Raw genomic sequence first — 21,337 nt, forward strand, 5'->3', positions numbered from 1 at the left:
AATTCACCAACTTTACCATGCTTTTGAGTTAGCCTGTAATAAAAATCTATAGTTATTAGAAAATAGTTATTCCAAGAGCTAGTATTCTTCCAGGGGAACTTGCAGTGTTCAGAAAAATCTAACTATATCTGTGTTTCTAAGAACACGTTAAAACGTCTGTTATTCATTAATTACTTATCAGGTTAGGAAATACAAAAGAACTATGACAACACATTCTGTGTATGAGGTTGTGAGGAAACAGACAAATACACTGCTGGTAGAAATGCAAACTGGTTTACTTCTTTGGAGGAAACCTTGCTGTGCTTTAACAAAAGTCCTACTTCTAGGAATATATTCCGAAGACACCTTCTCAACAACAGGAAAAGGCTATACACAAGATTATTCATGGCAGCACTTTAACAAGATGTAGCATGAGAGAGAAGATAATGTATATAAATAAAGCATATAGCAATGTAGTATTCTAAATCAATGCAAAAGATCTGTAGGTATTACATGGATAAAACTTGAAAAGTAACATTTGGTGAATAAAATACAGAAGTCCCCCCTTACCAACAATTTTGTCGTCAGCAGTTTCAATTACCTGCGGTTAGCCAAAATTCCAAATATAAATAACTCATAAATTTTAAATTGTGTACCACTCTGAGCAGCATGATGAAATCTCTCACTGTACTACTCCATCCCACACGGGATGTAAATCATACATCCAGTGTATTCCTGCTGTATCTGTTACCTGCCCATTACAGTACAGAAAATAATAATAATAATGAAGACAGTTTGGTACTATCTGAGGTTTTAAGCATACACTGGGGGTCTTTGAACATAACCCCCATGGATAAGGGGAGACTACTATAATTTATAATTTGTAAAACAACATACAGTTTAAAAGTACACAACACAATACTATACACTGGGTATAGATACTTATGTTACAAAAATTGTGAAAAATATAAAGAGAAAAACACACACCAAGAGGAATAATTACAGCTGAGGTAGAAAAGAAGATTGGTGGAATTAAACATTAAGATATAGCAAAACATTGACATTTCCTAAACAGAGGAAGCAGATTATAAGATTCATTACATTATTTTCCATACGTTTGAAGTAATTCATAGTTAACAAAACTATTGGGTTTCTTGTCTTTTTTCGAGACAAGGTCTGGCTCTATTGCCCAGGCTGGAGAACAGTTGTGTGATCTCGGCTCATCGCAACTTCCGCCCCATCCCGAGCTCAAGCCATCTTCCCACATCAGCCTCCCAAGTAGCTGGGACTACAAGTATGTACTACGATGTTTGGTTAATTTTTCTGTATTTTTTGTAGAGACGAGTTTTCACCACGTCACCCAGGCTGGTCTCAAACTCGTGAGCTCAAGTGATCCGCCAGCCTCAGCCTCCCAAAGTGCTGGGATTACAGAGTGAGGCACTGCACCTGGCCAAAATTATTGTTTTATAAAAAGGATCCTAATTATGTCATATGGATGATAACTTATTGTTGATTTTACTTTTTATTTCTGATGAGCAACAATTTTTAAAAATATCGAGTGCTTAGTGATTATCTACAATTTAACCATTATTGGGCACATGCTGCCACCTAGCAAAACTTTCCAGAATAGTTTAATAACTAAACACAAATTGGTTCTTTTCTTACAGATAGGCCCTAATTTAATATTTCAGAAAAAAATTGTTAAAAAATACTCTGCACCTAATCATGACATCGGAGTTTTGTAACTTCATAAGCACATACAAACATGGTTCCGGACATTCTTATGTTTTACAATATGTGGAGGAAACTCATTTTGTTCTTTGGCACTTTAGTTTCTACCTTTACTGTCTTACAAGAAATGAAAAGCAATTTTCTAATGGGCTTACTGGTAATTTGCTATCAATGAATAAAATAGGCCAGGTGCGGTGGCTCATGCCTGTAGTCCCAGCACTTTGCGAGGCCGAGGTCAGAAGATTGAGGCCATCTTGGCTAACACGGTGAAATCCCGTCTCTACTAAAAATACAAAAAATATATATATATATTAGCCAGGAGTGATGGCAGGCACCTGTAGTCCCATCTATTCGGGAGGCTGAGGCAGGAGAATGGTGTGAACCTGGGAGGCGGAACTTGCAGTGAGCCGAGACTGCGCCACTGCACTCCAGCCAGGGGAACAGAGGGAGACTCCAACCCCCCCCCCCCAAAAAAAAGAAAAAAAGAATAAAATAATGTCAGTTGTATACATAGGATTTGGCCTTCCTATGAAATTAAAGCACTCTATCAGATTGCTACACCTCCTAATTCTGATTTTTACATATCACTGCTGTCTAAATTTTAGAAAACAGATGACTTGAGAAAATCTAGCTCTAGTTTTGCAAATTATTTACTCACTAAATTCTATGGCACTGGTTTTCAATTGTGCATTTCTCCTCTAGTTCTAATGGAAAGGGAGAAAAAAGTCAGCATTTAGGAGATTTTCCCTCTCATTTGAACATTAGTTGACAGTTATGCTATCCATGCTTTCATCTGCCCAATATATATTTACTTCTTATATTTACCTGTAGACAAGGTACTGTGCTGGAGATTAGGGAAGCTGCTATAAAAAGCAATTAAAAATTCTCTCTTCTAAGTACCAAGAATATGCAACAAATAATCATCAAGATAGAGTAAAAAGTGATGGTTTATTTTTTAGAAGAGTAAAGATAAATTTTTACTTTACTTCGCAAGAATAACAACAAACTTTAATCTTAATCTCTTTACAACATAGTATTGGAAGTTCTGGCCAGGGCAATCAGGCAAGAGAAAGAAATAAAGGGTATTCACATAGGAAGAAAGGAAGTCAAATTGTCCCTGTTTGCAGATGACATGATTGTATATTTAGAAAACCCCATCATCTCAGCCCAAAATCTCCTTACGCTTATAAGCAACTTCAGCAAAGTCTCAGGATACAAAATCAATGTGCAAAAATCACAAGCATTCCTATACACCAATAACAAATGGGGAGCCAAATCACGAGTGAACTCCCATTCATAATTGCTACAAAGAGAAAAAAATATCTAGAAATACAACTTAAAGGGATGTGAAGGACCTCTTCAAGAACTACAAACCACTGCTCAGGGAAATAAGAGAGGACACACACAAATGGAAAAACATTCCATGCTCATAAGAAGAATCAATATTGTGAAAACGGCCATACTGCCCAAAGTAATTATAGATTCAATGCTATTCCCAACAAGCTACCATGGACTTTCTTCACAGAATTGGAAAAAACTAATTTAAATTTCATATGGAATCAAAAAAGAGCCTGCATAGCCAAGGCAATCCTAAGCAAAAGGGACAAAGCTGGAGGCATCGTGCTACCTGACATCAAACTATAATACAAAGCTACAGTAATCAAAACAGCATGGTACTGGTACCAAAACAGATATATACACCAATGGAACAGAACAGAGGCCTCAGAAACAATACCACACATCTACAAACATCTGATCTTTGACAAACCTGACAAAAACAAGCAATGGGGAAAGGATTCCCTATTTAATAAATGTTGTTGGGAAAACTGGCTAGCCATATGCAGAAAACTGAAACTGGACCCCTTCCTTACACCTTCTACAAAAATTAACTCAAAATGGATTAAAGATTTAAACGTCAGACCTAAAACCATAAAAACCCTAGAAGAAAACCTAGGCAATACCATTCAGGACACAGGCATGGACAAAGACTTCATGACTAAAACACCAAAAGCAATGGCAACAAAAGCCAAAAATGACAAATGGGATCTAATTAAACTAAAGAGCTTCTGCACAGCAAAAGAAATTACCATCAGAGTGAACAGGCAACCTACAGAATGGGAGAAAATTCTTGCAATCTACCCCTTTGACAAAGGGCTAATATCCAGAATCTACAAAGAACTTAAACAAATTTACAAGAAAAAAACAACCCCATCAAAAAGTGGACAAAGGATATGAACAGACATTTCTCAAAAGAAGTCATTTACGCAGCCGACGAATATATGAAAAAATGCTCATCATCACTGGTCATTAGAGAAATGCAAATCCAAACCACAATGAGATACCATCTCATGCCAGTTAGAATGGCAATCATTGAAAAGTCAGGAAACAACAGATGCTGGAGAGGATGTGAAGAAATAGGAATACTTTTACACTGTTGGTGGAAGTGTAAATTAGTTCAACCATAGTGGAAGGCAGTGTGGTGATTCCTCAAGGATCTAGCAATAGAAACACCATTTGACCCAGCATCCCATTACTGGCTATATACCCAAAGGATTATAAATCATTCTGCTATAAAGGCACGTGTGCACATATGTTTTTTGTGCCACTGTTTACAATAGCAAAGACTTTGAACCAACCCAAATGGCTATCAATGACAGACTGGATAATGAAAATGTGGCACATACACACCATGGAATACAATGCAGCCATAAAAAAGTATGAGTTCATGTCCTTTGCAGGGACATGGATGAAGCTGGAAACCATCATTCTCTGCAAAGCAACACAAGAAAAGAAAACCAAACACCGTATGTTCTCACTCATAAGTTGGAGTTGAACAATGAGAACACATGGACACAGGGAAGGGAACATCACACAACAGGGCCTGTGGCAGTGGGCGGGGGGGGAGGGGAAGGGATAGCATTAGGATAAATATCTAATGTAGATGACAGGTTGATGGGTGCAGTAAACCACCATGGCGCATGTATACCTATGTAACAAACCTGCATGTTCTGCACATGTACCCCAGAACCTAAAATGTATATATATATATAAAAGATTAAAGTTTGAGAAGAGTCCATGTAAGTAGCTGGGAAGCTAGTACAGCAGCTGTACTAGGATTCTAGTGGTGATGGAAAAGAAGTGAAAAGATTGAAAGCAAATTCAAATTATTTTTCAGATACATTTCCTCCTTAAGAAGTTGTTAATTCACTTCTGCCTATTTTCTGAGATGGTTTCTTTTAATTTCCATGAGGTATTTCCTATTAAAGGCATTAGTCCTTTGTCATATTTGCTGCATATTTTGTTTCTAGTTGGTTGTCCTTTTTCTTTTCTTTGGTATGTTATTCAATTTTTTAATGTAGATAAATCTATAACTATCTTTCCTTTTGTGGTTTTTTCCCCCACTAATTTTAAATTATAATATCCTCCATCATCTCCACTTTTTTTCTGATCTTTTTATCCCCTTCACATTAGAACACACTAGACTTCAGTGATGGATGTGTATAGTTCCTGCTTTCATAAATTCATTTAATTACCTAGTAAACATATGTGTTACACGTGACAGACACATAAACACAGGAAGACAGAAACAGTTACATAAGTGTTTCCAGAGGAGAAAGCAATCTGGCTGCACAAAGAATAGACACCTAACCCAGACCGAGGTGAGTTAATGAAGGTTTCCTAAAGGTCAAATTTTAACTGTTTTGAAGAAGAACAGAAGTTAGCTAAGTGGAAAAACAGTCTTAAATGGCTTATCCCCTGTCACTTCCATCATCAAAGTCATTACAAAATTTGATATGAAGCTCCCTGGGGTTGAAATCCCAAGGACATTACTCCGATCTTTCATACATCACAGGTAACCTAATGGAAAATAGCCCACCAAATGCTTTCTGGCAGAAAGCATAAGCTTAATGTATGTTTATGAGTAAATAGTAACTGCTTGCAGCTTCCCTCTTCAGCATATCTTGTACTCCACTTTCAACTGAAATCCAGACTCGTGAATCTGGCAGTAGGGAATATATTTCAGTTTTATTTCCTTCTTCATCTCACAAGTTCCCATCAGTGAAGTTACCTATCCCTATATTACCCACGGTTTCTTCTGCTACTAACCCTTTCCTGCTTATACCAGTTCCTCTGCCTGGAATGACTTCTTCCCCTTTCCTGAATCACTGACTAAGTGATTCCTGGGGAAGATCCTTAAAGACCAAGTACAAATATTACCCACTTCATTTTCCCGCCTTGTTACTAGAAAATATGAAATATCTCTTACATTACTATGTGTACTCTAAACAGTGACCTGCTCATACACGGGATAAAGAATTTCCTTTCTGTATGTCACTGTGAGTTCCTTACTCGATCCTTACGTTTCCAGCTTACTTTAAGACTTCGGATGACATTACTTTGTTGAATAGAAGCAGAAACCAGAGGCGGGTAAGTGGTAGGAATAGTATTTTGTTGACCTTAGCACATTAGGGAAGAGACGGTGGTGAGAACAAATGTCTGATGAGAATGGACTGAAGAAGCAGAAAAAAGAATTGGGGATAGCAAGTATGAACAGTTCTTTATTGAAGTTCCGCTGTAAATCGAAGCAAAGGAGTAAGACACTAACTGGAAGAGGAAACGAAGTACGGAGCATACAGTCTCATTCAAGATCAGCAATTTCTTAGAAGCTACAGCTCTTAATTTCTCTCTTTCATTTTCGACAGGCAATAAGGAGCAGGTAATGTGTACTGAAAGTTTAAGGGTCAGGCACTTGCAAATACTTCACGTATCTCAGTTAATCTCACAACCCTGGGACGAACTATCTTGAGTTCCGCTTTACAGACGAAAATATTGAATATCCAGGCTAAAGGGTCTTCCCAAAGTCCCATACACATAAATTCGTGGGGCCTGACACATGTCTGTCACTTTAGTCACCTAGAGACCGAAAAGGGAAATTACCGGTTGCCAAACTCCAAGTTGTGGGAAACTCCCCTGGGCCCACCACGAAAGTTCCTCCAGCCGCACCCTCTTTGCCCGCCTCCGACCACGCGTCTCAAAAGACCTGGTTTTGAGGACCCTCAATGTCAGCCCCATAGGTTCCTCAGCGCTCACCTCGTTATTGAGGTTCAGAGTTCCCGGCTGAGCCATGGTAGATTACGGAATATGATCCGCCGCTGCCTGCACGTGAACTGAGTCTCCCAGACTGCGGCTGCGTCGCCACGCCCCTCAACGGAAGCCTCTTCTGTCCACAATTCATCCGCCGTCTGCTCTAGCTGCCGCCTGGGAAAAGGAAACGTTGACGCTTGGAGGGGAAAACCGGAACTGATATAAGCAACTTCCGGCGCAAAGGGCGACGCAACGGAATTGCGCGTTCCTATGGAAACCAGAGGCGGGCTGGTAGCGGTGGAACGTACAGGTTTTCAAGATGTGGGGGGGGTGTGTGTGTATGTGTGTGTGTGTCCCCTTAGTACACTGTATGTGTGTGTCCCCTTAGTACACTGCGCCCGCATTGTACCGGCCTTGGTTTTTCTCTCGTAATGGCGAGGGGCGCGCTGAGCGGCTGTGAAAGAGCTCTTGTGAAATGGTCAAGCACTTGAATGAACGATTTTTTGCTTCCATTTTTTTAAATCTAGTGTTTGTGAATATTTTTTGCTTTTCTAACAAACACGCCTTTTTAAATTCTCACAGCTTTTTGTTCCAACCTCACATTATAGCTGAGGTGCGAACATTTTTTCCTGCACACTATAGAAGGGTTTAAATTTAAGGAATGAACGTTTGAAGAAAAACCAGGATACACATTTGGTACTGCCTGTGGGAATGGCTGTTTAGAAATATTAGCCGGCGGGCATAGGACACGTAAGGGAATGTGTTTGATTTAGGTAATGTATAATTGTCAACACTTTCTAGTATTGACCATTAAAATGTGTCAAATGCTGATCCAAGAGCTTTACATAAATTAGCTCAAAATCTCCACAGAAATCCAACAAGATAGATATTATTATTCTATTATAATTATTATTATTTTGTTAGAGACCTGGTCTGTCTGTCATCCAGGCTGGTGTGCAGTGGCACATTTATAGCTCACTGCAGCCTCAAACTCCTGGATGCAAGCCATCCTGTCACCTCAGCCTTCCAAATAGCTAGTACTACAGGAGTGAGCCACCCAACGCTGCTCTGAACTATTATTTTACAGATGTGTAAAGTGACTTCAGAGGCACCCAGTGCCTTGCCCAGAGTCACTTGCCTGGTACTGTCCACTGCTATAGGACTTCAAGTCCAGCTACATAATATGTGGGGTGCAGTGCAAAATGAAAATCCAGGCCCCTTCATTTAAAATACAGGAAAAACGTTTCTTCCAGCAGGGGACAGTGGCTCATGCCTGTAATCGCAGCACTTTGGGAGGCCGAGGCGGGCGGATCACCTGAGGTCGGGTATTGGAGACCAGCCTGACTAACATGGAGAAACTGAGAGGTGAAGCTAGCTGAGCTTCTGGGTGGGTTGAGGACTTGGAGAACTTTTCTGTCTAGCTAAAGGATTGTAAATGCACCAATCAGTGCTCTGGGTCTAGCCAAAGGTTTGTGAACACACCAGTCAGCACTCTGTCTAGCTAAAGGTTTGTAAACACACCAATCAGTGCTCTGTGTCTAGCTAATTGGGTGGGGACTTGGAGAACTTTTGTGTCTAGCTAAAGGATTGTAAACACACCAATCAGCCCTCTGTGTCTAGCTAATTGGGTGGGGACTTGGAGAACTTTTGTGTCTAGCTAAAGGATTGTAAATGCACCAGTCAGCACTCTGTGTCTAGCTAACGGATTGTAAACACCAATCAGCACTCTGTAAAATGGACCAATCAGCAGGATGTGGGTGGGGCCAAATAAGGGAATAAAAGCAGGCCACCCCAGCCACCAGTGGGGTAACCTGTTCTGGTGAAGCTTTGTTGTTTTGCTCTTCACAATAAATCTTGCTGCTGGTCACTCTTTGGGTCCGCACTGCCTTTATGAGCTGTTAACACTCACGGGGAAGGTCTGCCGCTTCACTCGTGAAAGCCAGCGAGACCACGAACCCACCGGGAGGAATGAACAACTCTGGATGTGCCACCTTTAAGAGCTGTAACACTCACTGCAAAGGTCTGTGGCTTCACTCCTGAAGTCAGCAAGACCACCAACCCACCAGAAGGAAGAAACTCCGGACACATCTGAACATCTGAAGAAACAAACTCCGGACACACCATCTTTAAGAACTGTAACACTCACTGCGAGGGTCCGCGGCTTCATTCTTGAAGTTGGTGAGACCAAGAACCCACCGGAAGGAACCAATTCCAGAAACAAAACCCCGTCTCTACTAAAAATGCAAAATTAACTGAGCGTGGTGACGCATGCTTGTGATCCCAGCTACTTGGGAGGCTGAGGCAGGATAATCACTTGAACTCGGGAGGCGGAGGTCCCAGTGAGCCAAGACCATTCCAGACTGGGCAACAAGAGTGAAACTTCGTCGCAAAACAAAACAAATAAAATAACCAGTTTCTTCTATAGTGTCTCTTGACTCTTCATGGTGTTTTTAAATTTATTATTTAATGAGATGCTCCCTAAAGCACAGAGACATTAGGTTGTCAGGGCAGACCCTCAAAGGTGCCTGAGACCTCTGCCCCAAGACTCAGGTAGGGGTGTATGCACTGGAACAAGGTGGCAGCAGTTGCTGGGTGGAGACAAGAGAGCAGGAAACCAGAGAGTCCACCTGGGGAGGCTGTGGGAGACAGGACCACACATGACCTGAGACAACAAGGCCTTGGCACATGTTCCATTATCCCGCTGGACTTCACTTACAAAACTCAAATTCCAAAATGAAATTACTAATAGTTTCAAGATGTTCCCAAAGCACAGTTAACCAAGGCCCACTTCTAAGCCTTTGCCCAAGAAACCAGCCTTGTCCAGACCCCATGCTGTTAACTCATAAAACTGAACTCCACTTAGAATAGCTCTGACTTGGTAAATGAAATAGGTATTCTTTTAGTTTGGTGCATTATTTGGACACAAATGGATTTAACAGCTGACTTCTTGTTTGACCAGTGTTACATGAAGGTAGTTTTGCCATTACTAAATCGTACACTGAATTGTAATTGTTTACTTTGTCTACTTTCTGTCATTAAAGCTGCAGTGTAGGAGCTTTTTCATCTCCAGGTGAGTAGTGTACTTTGCATATAAATACATAGGAAGGAATGTCAAATAATCAAGAAAAATAGCTTTATGGAAAATCTGTCTTTAAATTTGGGAGAAAGGAGTTATGATCCCATAATGCTTCAGAAAATGTATTATTAATACAAAATTTTCCTGTAACTCTAAAAAGCTTTGCAGCCTTTTCTCTTGACCACTTCTTTTGATCCCTAAAATCTCAGTTCTTAAACCACCAGTCTCCTCAGGATCAGCACTTGCTTAGTTGTTTTCCTCCTTAGCCCATGCTGTCTCCATTAGCTATGAGGCTTCCTCTGCTGCATCTGCTTTCTCAAGTGCTACTTCTCAAGACCAGGTCAAATTCCATCCATCTCTTTTAAGAATTATTTCCACAGCCCCAGAGATAAGTTTAATTTTGCTCACCAGTGGGTCATATTTATAGTATTTATGATAGTCTACCAGTGGGGCATACTATACTATTTATGACAGTCTACTTTAATTTGAAATAATTTGTGTACTGGTTATTCTTTTATATTAAAAGCTCTCAACAACCTTAGATACTCTTGTTTTTAAAGAGATTAGTATTGTTCCATTTTCACAATATTAATGTGAAATCATTTGTTCCAGGTATATCACCTCCAACTCAATCTTCCTGCCTCTTTTTTGAGACTTCCTACAGTCTCAAAAATTATTTTGTTTGATAACAAAGGTAGTTCTACTAACTGGCTTTCATTAAGCAATGCCCAGTTTCTCCAGTAATAATAATGTATTTGTGTTAATTAGGTTGAAAGTTTCTCTAAGAAGCAAACTGTCTCACTGTTTTATTCATGGAGGGCTGACCTGGATCAATTCAATGCTGTCAGATGTATGAAATGACAAGGCTATTATAATTAAAAGTAACTAGTTTGAGACCTTTTTTTCTTTTTATTACAGTGTTCCAATTAGTGGAACTAAGGGTCCACAAACACATTCCATAGAGACTCAAGTTTTTCAATGTCAGGTTCCTCAAGAGTTTCTTAGATCCCACTGTGTTAGTCAGTTTGGGGTGCCAAAATAAAATACCACAATCTGGATAGCTTACACAACACAGATTTATTTAGGATGCTTGAAGTCCAAGATCAAAGTACCATCAGGATTAGTTTCTGGTACAAGCTCTCTTCTTTGCTTGCAAATAGCCACCTTTTTGTGGCCACAACCCCATGTGACCTTTCTGCTGTACACATGTGGAGAGAGAGCTCTCTGGTGTTTTCCTCTTCTTATAGTGGCACCAATCCTATTGGAGTCCTAGCATTATGGCCTTATTTAAACTTATTACATCCCTAAAGATTTTATCTCTGAATAGCATCATACTCAGGGTTAGGTCTTCAACATATGAATTTGAAGGGCCGGGGAAACAATTCAGTTCGCAACACCCACTTTCCTTGAGAATTCTTCCATGACTACATCAAAGTAATCTCTTTCTTATCTAACAAGCTGGATTACTACCATTATTCTCATTTTGCACTTTTCTTAAGTTTTAGTCATACTATTATAGATTAAAACTAACCATGGATGTTTAGCAAACAGAATAAAATTGAAAAGCTTACTCACACATGTATGAACACATGATTTTTGAGAGTTTCAAAGGCAATTCTGTGAGGAAAAGTTAGTTTTCTTAACAAATTGTGCCTGAATAATTGTATATCTATATGGAACACACACACGTGCACACACACCACTTTCACCCACATGTAACACCATCTAGAAAAACAACTCAAAACGGTTGAGTTTATATCCAAATGTAAAACCTATAGAACTTCAAGAAATCATAGGACAAAAACTTTGTACTGTAAGCAACTACATGCTAACAAATTGGAAAACTTAGAAGAAAGGATAAATTCCTAGACACATACAATGTACCAAGATTGAACCATGAAGAAATCCAAAACCTGAATAAACCAATAACAAGTGATAAGATAGAAGCCTTAATAAAAAGTTTTCCAGCAAAGAAAAGCCTGGGGCTTGATGGCTTCACTGCTGAATTTTACTGTGCACTTAAAGAAGAACTAAGAACAGCCCTACTCAAATTATCCTGAAAAACAAAGAAGAGAATACTTCCAAAATCATTCTATGAAGCCAGTATTACCCTAATACCAAAGCTAAAGACACATCTAGAAAAGCAAACTACAGAATATCTCTATCAACATTGATGCAAAAATTCTCAACAAAATACTAGCAAACTGAATTCAACAACACATTAAAAAATCATTCATCATGACAAAGTGAGATTTATCCCAGGGATGAAAGGATGGTTCATCATATGCAAATCAATTGATGTGACACATCATATCAACAGAATAAATGACAAAAATATGATAATTTTAACCGATGCTGAGGAAACATTTGATAAGTTTAGCATTCCTTCACAATAAAAACTTAACAGAGTATACAAAGAACATATCTGAACATAATAAAAGCCACGTGACAGAAACAGCCAATATCATAATGATTGGTGAAAACCTGAAAGATTTTCTGCTAAGATCTAGAACAAGACAAGGTTGCTCACTTTAACCACTGTTATTAAACATAGTACTGAAAGTCTTAGCCAGAGCAATCAGACAAGAGAAGGAAATAAAGAACATCTAAATTGGAAAGGAAGTAAAATTATCCTGGTTTTGCAGATTATATGATCTTATATTTGGAAAAACAACATCTCCACCAAAAAGCGATTAGAACTGATAAATTGATTAAAGTTGCAGGATGCAAAATCAGCATACAAAAATCAGTAGCGTTTCTGTGTTCAGTGAACCATGTGAAAAATCAAGAAAGTAATCCCACGTATAATAGCTACAAATAAAACTAGGTATAAACTTAAAGAAGTGAAAGATCTCAGATCTCTACAATGAAAACTACAATGCAAGAAAAACTATGATGCAAGAAATTGAAGAGGACACACACAAAAATGGAAAGATATTCCATGTTTATGAATTGGAAGTATCAATATTTTTTAAATGTCCGTACTACCCAAAGCAACCTACAGATACAATGCAATCCTACCAAAATATCAATGACATTTTTCACCGATATAGACAAAATATCCTAAAATTTATACGGAACCACAAAAGACCCAGAATAGCCATAGCTAGCCTAAGCAAAAAGACTAAAACTGGAGGAATCATATTATCTGGCTTCAAATTATTCTACAGAGTGATAGAAACCAAAATAACATGGTACTGGCACAGAAACAGACACACAGACCAATGGAACAGAGTAGAGAACCCAGAAGTAAATCCACACATTTACAGTGAACTCAGTTTTTACAAAGGTGCCAAGCACATGCATTGGGAAAAGGAAATTTTCTTGAATAAGTGCTGCTAGGAAACTGGATATTCATATGCAGAAGAATGAAACTAGACCCCCATCTCTCACCATATATAAAAATCAAATAAAAATGGATTAAAGACTTAAATCTAAGACCTGAATGTATTAAGCTATTTAAAGAAAACTTTGGGGAAGCTCTCCAGGACATTGGTCTGAATGAAGATTTATTGAGTAATAGTCTACAAGCACAGTCAACCAAAGCAAAAGTGGACAAATGGGATCACGTCAAGTTAAAACGCTTCCACACAACAAAGGAAACAATCAACATAGTGAAGAGAAAACTCATAGAATGGGAGAAAATATTTGGGAACTATTCATCTGACAAAGGGTTAATAACCAGACTATATAAGGAGTCCTGACAACTTAGTAGAAAAAAATCTAATAATCTGATTTAAAAATGAGCAAAATATCTAATAGATATTTCTCAAAGACATAAAAGTGGCAAACAGGTATAAGAAGATTCTCAATATCTTGATCGTCAGAGAAAAGCAAATGAAAACTACAATGAGATGTCTTCTCATTCCAGTTACAATGACTTTTATCCAGAAGACAGACAATAACAAATGCTAGTGAGAATGTGAAGAAAAGGAAACCCCTGTTACACTATTGGTGGGAATGTAAATTAGTACATCCACTATGGAGAACAATGTGGAGATTCCTCAAAAAACTAACAATAGAACTACCATATGTTACAGCAATTCCACTGCTAGGTATATACCCAAAATGAAGGAAATCAGACTATCAGAGAGATGCCTGCACTTCCATATTTATTGCAGCACTATTCATAATAGCCAAGATTTGGAATCAACCTAATGTTCATCAACAGATAAATGGATAAAGAAATTGTGATGCATACATGCAATGAAATACATTCAGTCATAAAAATGAGATCCTGTTATTTGCAGTAACATGGAAGGAACTGTAGGACATGATGTTAAGTGAAATAAGCCAGGCATAGAAAAAACAAACTTCACATGTCCTCACTTATTTGTGGGAGCTAAAAATTAAAACAATTGAACTCAGGAAGAAAGAGAATAGAATGATGGTTACCAGAGGCTGAGAAGTGTAGTGGATGGGGGAAGTGGGGTGGTTAATGGGTACAAAAATATAGGTATATAGAATGAATATGATCTAGTATATGACTACAGTCAAGAATAATTTATTGTGCATTTAAAACTAAAAGAGTATAATTGGAACATTCATAAAACAGAGAAATAATAAATACTGGAGGTGATGAATACCCCATTTACCCTGATGTGATTATTACACATTGTATACCTGCATCAAGATATCTCATGTACCCCATAAATATATACACCTACTATGTATCCATAAAAATTAACAATACAAAAAATTAAGAAAAAAATATTTTCAATTGAAAAAAATATTGTGACCTTGGGTTAGGCAAAAATTTCCAGGATATTAGACAAAAAGCAGAATCCATATAAAAATACATTTAAAAATTGGACTGAATCAACAACAGAACTTCTACTCTTCAAAAGACACTGGGAGGATAGTCAAAAGAGAAACCACACATGGAGAGAAAAGTTTTGAAAATTACGTATTTTATAAAGGACTTTAACCTTGACTATGTAAAGAGCTTTCCAAAAACAAAAGTTAAGAAAACAGGCAGAAGATTTGAACAGATATTTCACTCTTGAAAGATATGCCAATAGCAAATAAGCACATGAAAATATGTTCAGCATCATTAGACATCAGGGAAATGCGAATTAAAACCACAATGTGATTTCATTACCTACCTACTAGAATGGCTAAAATAAAAAGTCTGATTATACCAAGTAGGATGCGGAGTACCTGGAACTCTCAAACATCATTAGTGGGAATGTAACGTAGTACAATTTATAGACAGAGTTTTTAAAGAAGTTTCTAGTATATGATCTAGGCCTTCTCATCTAGATTAATAGAGAAATGGAACTACGTGTCCATACAGAGTCTTGTGCTTAAATATTCAGAGAAGTTATACTTTTAATAGCCAAATGATAAAAACAATACAAAACTTTATTCGACAGGCAAATGAATAAACTCTGATACCCACACACACATACACACACACACGCACACACACTAACATCATTCAGTAAAAGAAAGCAATGACACACACTACAACATGGATGAATTTCAAAATAATTATGCTGAGTGGCAGAATCAAGACAAAAAGAGTACATACTATATTATTTCTTTTATATAAAATTCTAGGAAATGCAAACTAATGTATAGTTACAAAAATAGATCAATGGTTGCCTGCTGAAGTGAGAGAGGAGGGATAGAAAGATGCCAGAAAAAAAATTAAAATGGTCATGAGGAAGTTTTGGAGGGTAATTGATATGTTCATTATCTTGATTTTCGTGATGCTATCACAGTAGATACACATGTCAAAAGTTATCAAATGTATACTTTATATATATGCAGCTGTGTGTCAATTAAAGCTCAATAAAACTGTTAAATAAATATGTTTACCCTTGGACTAGCAATTACACTTCTAGAAAAATATGGTAACATTACACTGGTACAAATTACTGATGCATGTAAAAAGCTCTTCAGTATATAAGTGTTTGTAATAATAGAAGATTGGAGGGAACTTGTCCATCAATATGTAACTGATTAATAATCCATTAAAAAGAATAATCAGCTCTTTATTGGAATGAAAGGCTTTTCATGATATATTGTGCAATGAATAAATCAAGTATCACTACACAATAGTATGCTATTGTTTGTGTGTTTTAGAAGGAAAGATATGTGTACACATACACACATAAACCACAATTGTTTGTGTAGTATCTTTGTTCTTTACAGGGGAAGTGAGGAGCTGGATAAACAGGTAAAATCTTTCTACCATGTTTCCTTTTGTACCTTATAAATTTTGTACCATGTGTTATTAACTTTTAAACCAAATAAAATTTAAAATGTAGTCTCATAGTTGTTGTTGCAATTGTGAAAGGAATATATTCTCTCATTTCCATATACTTTAGCTGGTTACCAATATAGATACAAACTAAATCATGATTTTTTTTGTATATGTTTTCCAGTCACTTTTTCAAGTATTTTTTTGGAAGTGAGAAGGATTTTTAAGTTTGTAGTCATATTATTAGAAAGATAATTACCTCTTTCAGTATTTATAGCAATTATTTTGTTTTGAATGATTATATTTATTAGAATTTCCAAACAAATGTAATAACCGTGTAAGTAATAACAGTGATAGTGAGTACCCTTTACTTTTTCCTGACTTTAATAGGAAGAGCTTTAAAATTTCACAACTTAGAATGATATTTGATGTTTTTCATGGTGAATAATTTAATCAAATCCAGGTATTTTTTTTTCTATTTTACTAGGGGCCTTAATTGCTTTGATATGTTGTTTTTCTTTTTAAGGCATTTTCCCCATATGTGTTCTAATTGTATCGCAGCTGTTAGAAAGTTATGGGCCATTATTAAGAAAGTAAATGTAACTCTATGTTTTTCTCTTTTACTTAAATGAATAGAAAAAAGAGAAGTTATTATTTAGAATCTTATCTTTTTTATACCATGTTGTTTACAATCTTTGGGATTTGAACTATTGTTAGTAATTCACCTCACAACAGATTGCAACACAACTGAGTGTTTCATCCACAATCCAGTACCACTGCTCTCAAATTTTATTTTGACTTTGCACTTTCAATCCTCTATCCCCTGGGTGGCAGTGTTGTTCTCCAAATTGCACATTGTAATCCAAATTGCAGATGTTGAGGAAAGCAATCTAAATATGGTATGCATAGCATTTTCTGAATTAGAAAGAAAATAGATGAATATACCAGGTCTTATATTTATTTAATGGTTAGGATTAACACCTTAAGATTTCAAATTTTGATTTTAAGTCACTAAACAATAAAGTGTCTAAGTGAAACACTAATGGATTCATTTAAGATTCTGTTTTTAAAAAATATATAACAAACTAAAGAGTGTAACCAGCTACTGTATAAGAGGCAGATAATTGACAAGTCACTAAGTTAACAGCTTTACTAAATCAACCTTCTAATATATTTCTGGCATAAATTGCATTTTAATTTTTATGGAGCATTTTGATTAGATTTGTTACTTTATGTCTCTAGGAAATCTAAGAAAGTTTTATTCTAGAAATTTTATATCTTAAAAATTTTCAGTAAGTAGTTAATGTCATGACTCCAAGTTTTATAAAATTCAAAGTGATAGAGCTAATACTTACTTAGCAATTTAACATTTGGGCTAAGAACTTTGGCTCTGGAATCAGACTATCTGATATTAAATTCTAATTCTACCTCTTAATAACTATATGATCTTGGGGAAACTATGTAAGCGCTCTGTGCCAAGGCTTCTTTATTTGTGAAAATAGGAGTGAAAATCTATCTCACAGGATTGTTGTGATATTTAAATGAAAGCACAGTATAGAGTTCTTGATGAATATTTACCTCTAAATAACTTACTGTTATTTTTATTATTTCATTTGATCTTAACAGTAACTTTGTGAGATAGGCATGGTACATGTGAGGGATTCATATTTGATGAATAAAAATATACCTAAGGTCATAGAGGTAATAAGGAGACAGTCCAAGTCTTTTGACATAAAATCACTGGTAGCGGTTTTATAACAGCTCTATGATATGAATGTATAAATTACATTAATAGTTGGTAGCCACCATGTCATTAATTCCCATTCATCTAATTACTTATTAATATCAATAATTAATGAGGTAATACAATTTATAAACTATACTTTCCTTCACATATACAATTTACTTCTTTTAATTATTTGCCAATTAGCCCAAGATAGGCTCAAGATTATTGTAACAAAGCCTGTAATAATTTAAAGTTCAGAAAACCTTATTAAAACCCAGTTCAGATTCTTTTCAACATCGTGATTGGCTTTGATTCATTTTAATAAACATTTTTGAGTATCTGTTTTACAAAGCATTGTACTAGGTTCAGTAGGAGATACAAAAACGATGAAGACATTGTCCATGTCCACCGTGGACTTAGAGTACTAACTCAATTGATTCTAATACCAAGATAGACTACATTAAGTACTGTAGTAAGAGTGTGAGGCACTATTGGAGTATAATAGGGCAGTGAGTAAGCAGTTTGACGAGAATGCTTACTACAAAAGGTGGAATTTGAGTTTCATTTTCAAGGAAGGAAGGCACTTTAATAGGAAGCTGAAGAATAGGAAGAAAAAGTTTCCACTGGAGAAAATTAGTTAGATAAAAGTAAGGTAGTAGAAGACACACTATTTCACAAATAGAATAAAGCTTCCAAATGATCTTTCATAAACCCCTAAAGTCTCCAAAAACATTGTTATGCCTAGAAATTAAAACCTTTTTAATTTCTTAAATATATTTTCTACACACATCCCTCCTAAAAAATGATAGTTTTCTTAAGTTATTAAACATTTGAAAAACTGAAGTAAGGTGTTTTAAGGCAAAACACAAAATACATGAATCTTAGTAGACGGATAGAAGTAGGTTTCAGAATACCTGGAAATTTATGGATCTGTAAATTATTGAATAATCTCTAAAGGAAATTTTGCTGCATTATACTTAAACATAAAGATAGAAGTTTGAACGAGAGTAAAGTGAATGATATTGTGAAAGTTGTTTATTCAAAATGGAGACATTCATGTCATACTCAACTAAAATGGAATTGGGAAGCCATGAGGAAAGACACCCAAGTCCCTGTTCCAGGAAGTATTTTTGCAATTCAACAGAAAAAAACATCACTTGAAGATTACATCTTTTGTAGTAACTGCTGCCACTTACTACTCAGAGCTCAGAAGTTCCTATGCTCATTCAGCTCAACACTACCAGTGCCAATTAACTTTCTTTCAAAACAATGTACATAACTTTTCTCTTTTTCTCAATAAAATTCCAGCCTTTCTTTTCGTTTTTCAGACACATCTAAAGCTACTCTGGATTGTGTGCGTTGAATTGCAATTTTAATCCTTGTATATTATTCCCAAATAACTTGTTTATTTGGAAATTCAACTATAAATAGTTTTACTTAAGGTTTACAATGTAAGCCTGTTCAGAGAAAACATTTTTAATCTGTCCATCAGGGAATAAAGGATTTGTAGCAAATTTGTTGGGCCACTTCCCCATCAAGACCAAGAGAGAGGCAAGATATATAGCCTGGAGAGGTAAAATTAGCAGGTCACCTAGCCTCTGCTTGAAGAAATCAAATGCTGTTTCTCTAGTAAGAAGAAGAGTAAGAGAGAGAAGCTCTGTTATTTTGCCCAATTCATAGTCAAGCATGATATCTCTGCTTCATTATTTTACAGAGATTCCTCAGTGTGCTCACTGAACTTTGGTAACTACTTGTTACCACTCTACTGAAAGTCTACTTGTTAATGTCACCAGTGACCTCTTAGGCACTAAGCTGGGTTTCAGAGCGCTTTAGTATGAGATCATCATCCCAGTCCTTTGTCATTGATTGACAAGACTTGACTGTGTTGGCTGAGTCAGTTACTGCTTCCTCTCTTGCCTCCCAACATGTATCACTGTCTAAGCTATAAGCCTCATCAGGTAGTGGTTGCTTCACATCAGACTTTTTCATACCTGACCTAGCCACATGGACACTATTGATTCGACAAAAAATTATCCAGCCCAAATGTCAATAGTGCTAAGGTTGAAAACCCCTGATCTATGTTTATGTCTGTAACAACCAACTGTATAGTGCAACGAAGTACTAAGGGCTGGGCTGTGGGACAGGATAATATCTGCAGAAGTCTGGGCTTAAAAACAAAGACAATAATGTTATTAGGGAATGCTGTGACACACCAATATGTAGGAATGTCTCTACTTTTTGCATTTGATTAATACTTTATTAAATATACTTGACAATCAATATAATCTGTAGGGAGCCTTTAAAATGATGTTTTCATAGTTTTTTCTTTTTTACAATCATGGAAAGCAGATGGTTCTCTAAAACTTACAGGTAATTAAAGGCTTCTTAAACTCACAGCATACAAATATTTCAACATTTAAATAGAAGCTCATTTTCTTCAAAAGTAATTTCCTTGTACATTTTTATAAAAATATAAAAAGGACATTAATAGTTTTAAAAACCTACACTTAAACTGAATCAAGATTCTTCTACAAATTATACCTGTTCCCAAAAAGTTTAAAAGGTATCAGAGAGTAATATGATATTAAACCAAATAATCTCATCACAATGGAGCATTTTACTTGTAAGCAATATTGGGCAATATTTCCTATTTAACCTTTCATGCTGGGTTTTAACTGTATATATGCTACAAAACATACCGGATTAATCCAAGTCATTCTATTTATGCAGTAGATTGTTATGTATGACCAGTTACCATATAATGTCATACTGTAATTGCACAAATGGCAATATTTATGACAAACCTTAGAAAATCTTTTTAACAAAAAGCAGGCCTCACTGCTCCATTTTTTAATAAAAATTACCTCTTCTCCTCCTATTTATTTTTTGCCTTGAATGGTACCTTTTATAGCATGTTAATACACACAAAGACATTTACATTACTTTTATCTAAGTTAACCTTTTACATGGTTGCTTTCTTTTTGGATACACAGAATTTATCAAAAGACACTGATAGTAGATTCTTAAGCAATTCTGAATTTTTTGGTCCCTTTTTAGGTTCCTCCAGAATGATTTTCCTCAGAAAAGTGTATCTCTAAGAACTTAATGAACCAAAAGAAAATGAATGACACAACATAGCAACTGTATTTCCAGTAGTATCTTATATCCCAAGAAACACTTCAAGATGACATTGTCTAATATTAGGCCTATTGCCATGCAATGACCTTCAGCCAAAGACCACCAGAAGCACAGCTGTAGTTAAATGAGTTAGATTTATTACTTGTTTCAATGAGGGAGAATGCACACTATAGGGAAACACAGGGTCTCGGTAAGAAGGTGTTTGAAAGCATTTATAGAATTATGGGTTTGCCTGAGTAATTTTGGAGAGGATCTGATGAAGCAGGAGTTAGATCTAAATTGGGTGCTTTCAGAAAGCAGAAGGAAAATCCATGAATATCTCAATAAATCTTATGTATAGAGGAGGGCTGACTACAGTGAAGATAAAATTGAAATTGGTTTATAAAAACAGTCA

At 36.3% G+C, this 21,337-nt stretch overlaps 1 protein-coding gene and 1 long non-coding RNA gene across 5 annotated transcripts in view; one reads left to right on the plus strand and one right to left on the minus strand.

Annotated features, from left to right (window-relative positions):
• LOC105500044 (serum response factor binding protein 1) overlaps positions 1-6,943 on the minus strand; it is a 60,979-nt gene extending 54,036 nt beyond the window's left edge. The window contains exon 1 of the mRNA XM_011772943.3: positions 6,802-6,943. Coding sequence (XP_011771245.2) covers positions 6,802-6,837 — 36 coding nt within the window. The 5' untranslated portion in view covers positions 6,838-6,943. The remainder of the gene's footprint in view (positions 1-6,801) is intronic.
• Positions 6,944-7,021: 78 nt separating this feature from the next.
• Positions 7,022-21,337, plus strand: part of LOC105500043 (uncharacterized) — a 73,357-nt gene continuing 59,041 nt past the window's right edge. For 3 of the 4 annotated variants that reach the window (XR_011624732.1, XR_011624734.1, XR_011624731.1), the window contains exon 1: positions 7,028-7,568. This is a non-coding gene — a long non-coding RNA (uncharacterized lncRNA). Of the gene's footprint in view, positions 7,569-21,337 lie in introns of all 4 variants that reach the window. The other variant, XR_011624733.1, reaches the window with a different exon arrangement.

The sequence above is a fragment of the Macaca nemestrina genome, chromosome 6 (genome assembly GCF_043159975.1).
Source record: "Macaca nemestrina isolate mMacNem1 chromosome 6, mMacNem.hap1, whole genome shotgun sequence".
Lineage (NCBI taxonomy): Eukaryota > Metazoa > Chordata > Mammalia > Primates > Cercopithecidae > Macaca > Macaca nemestrina.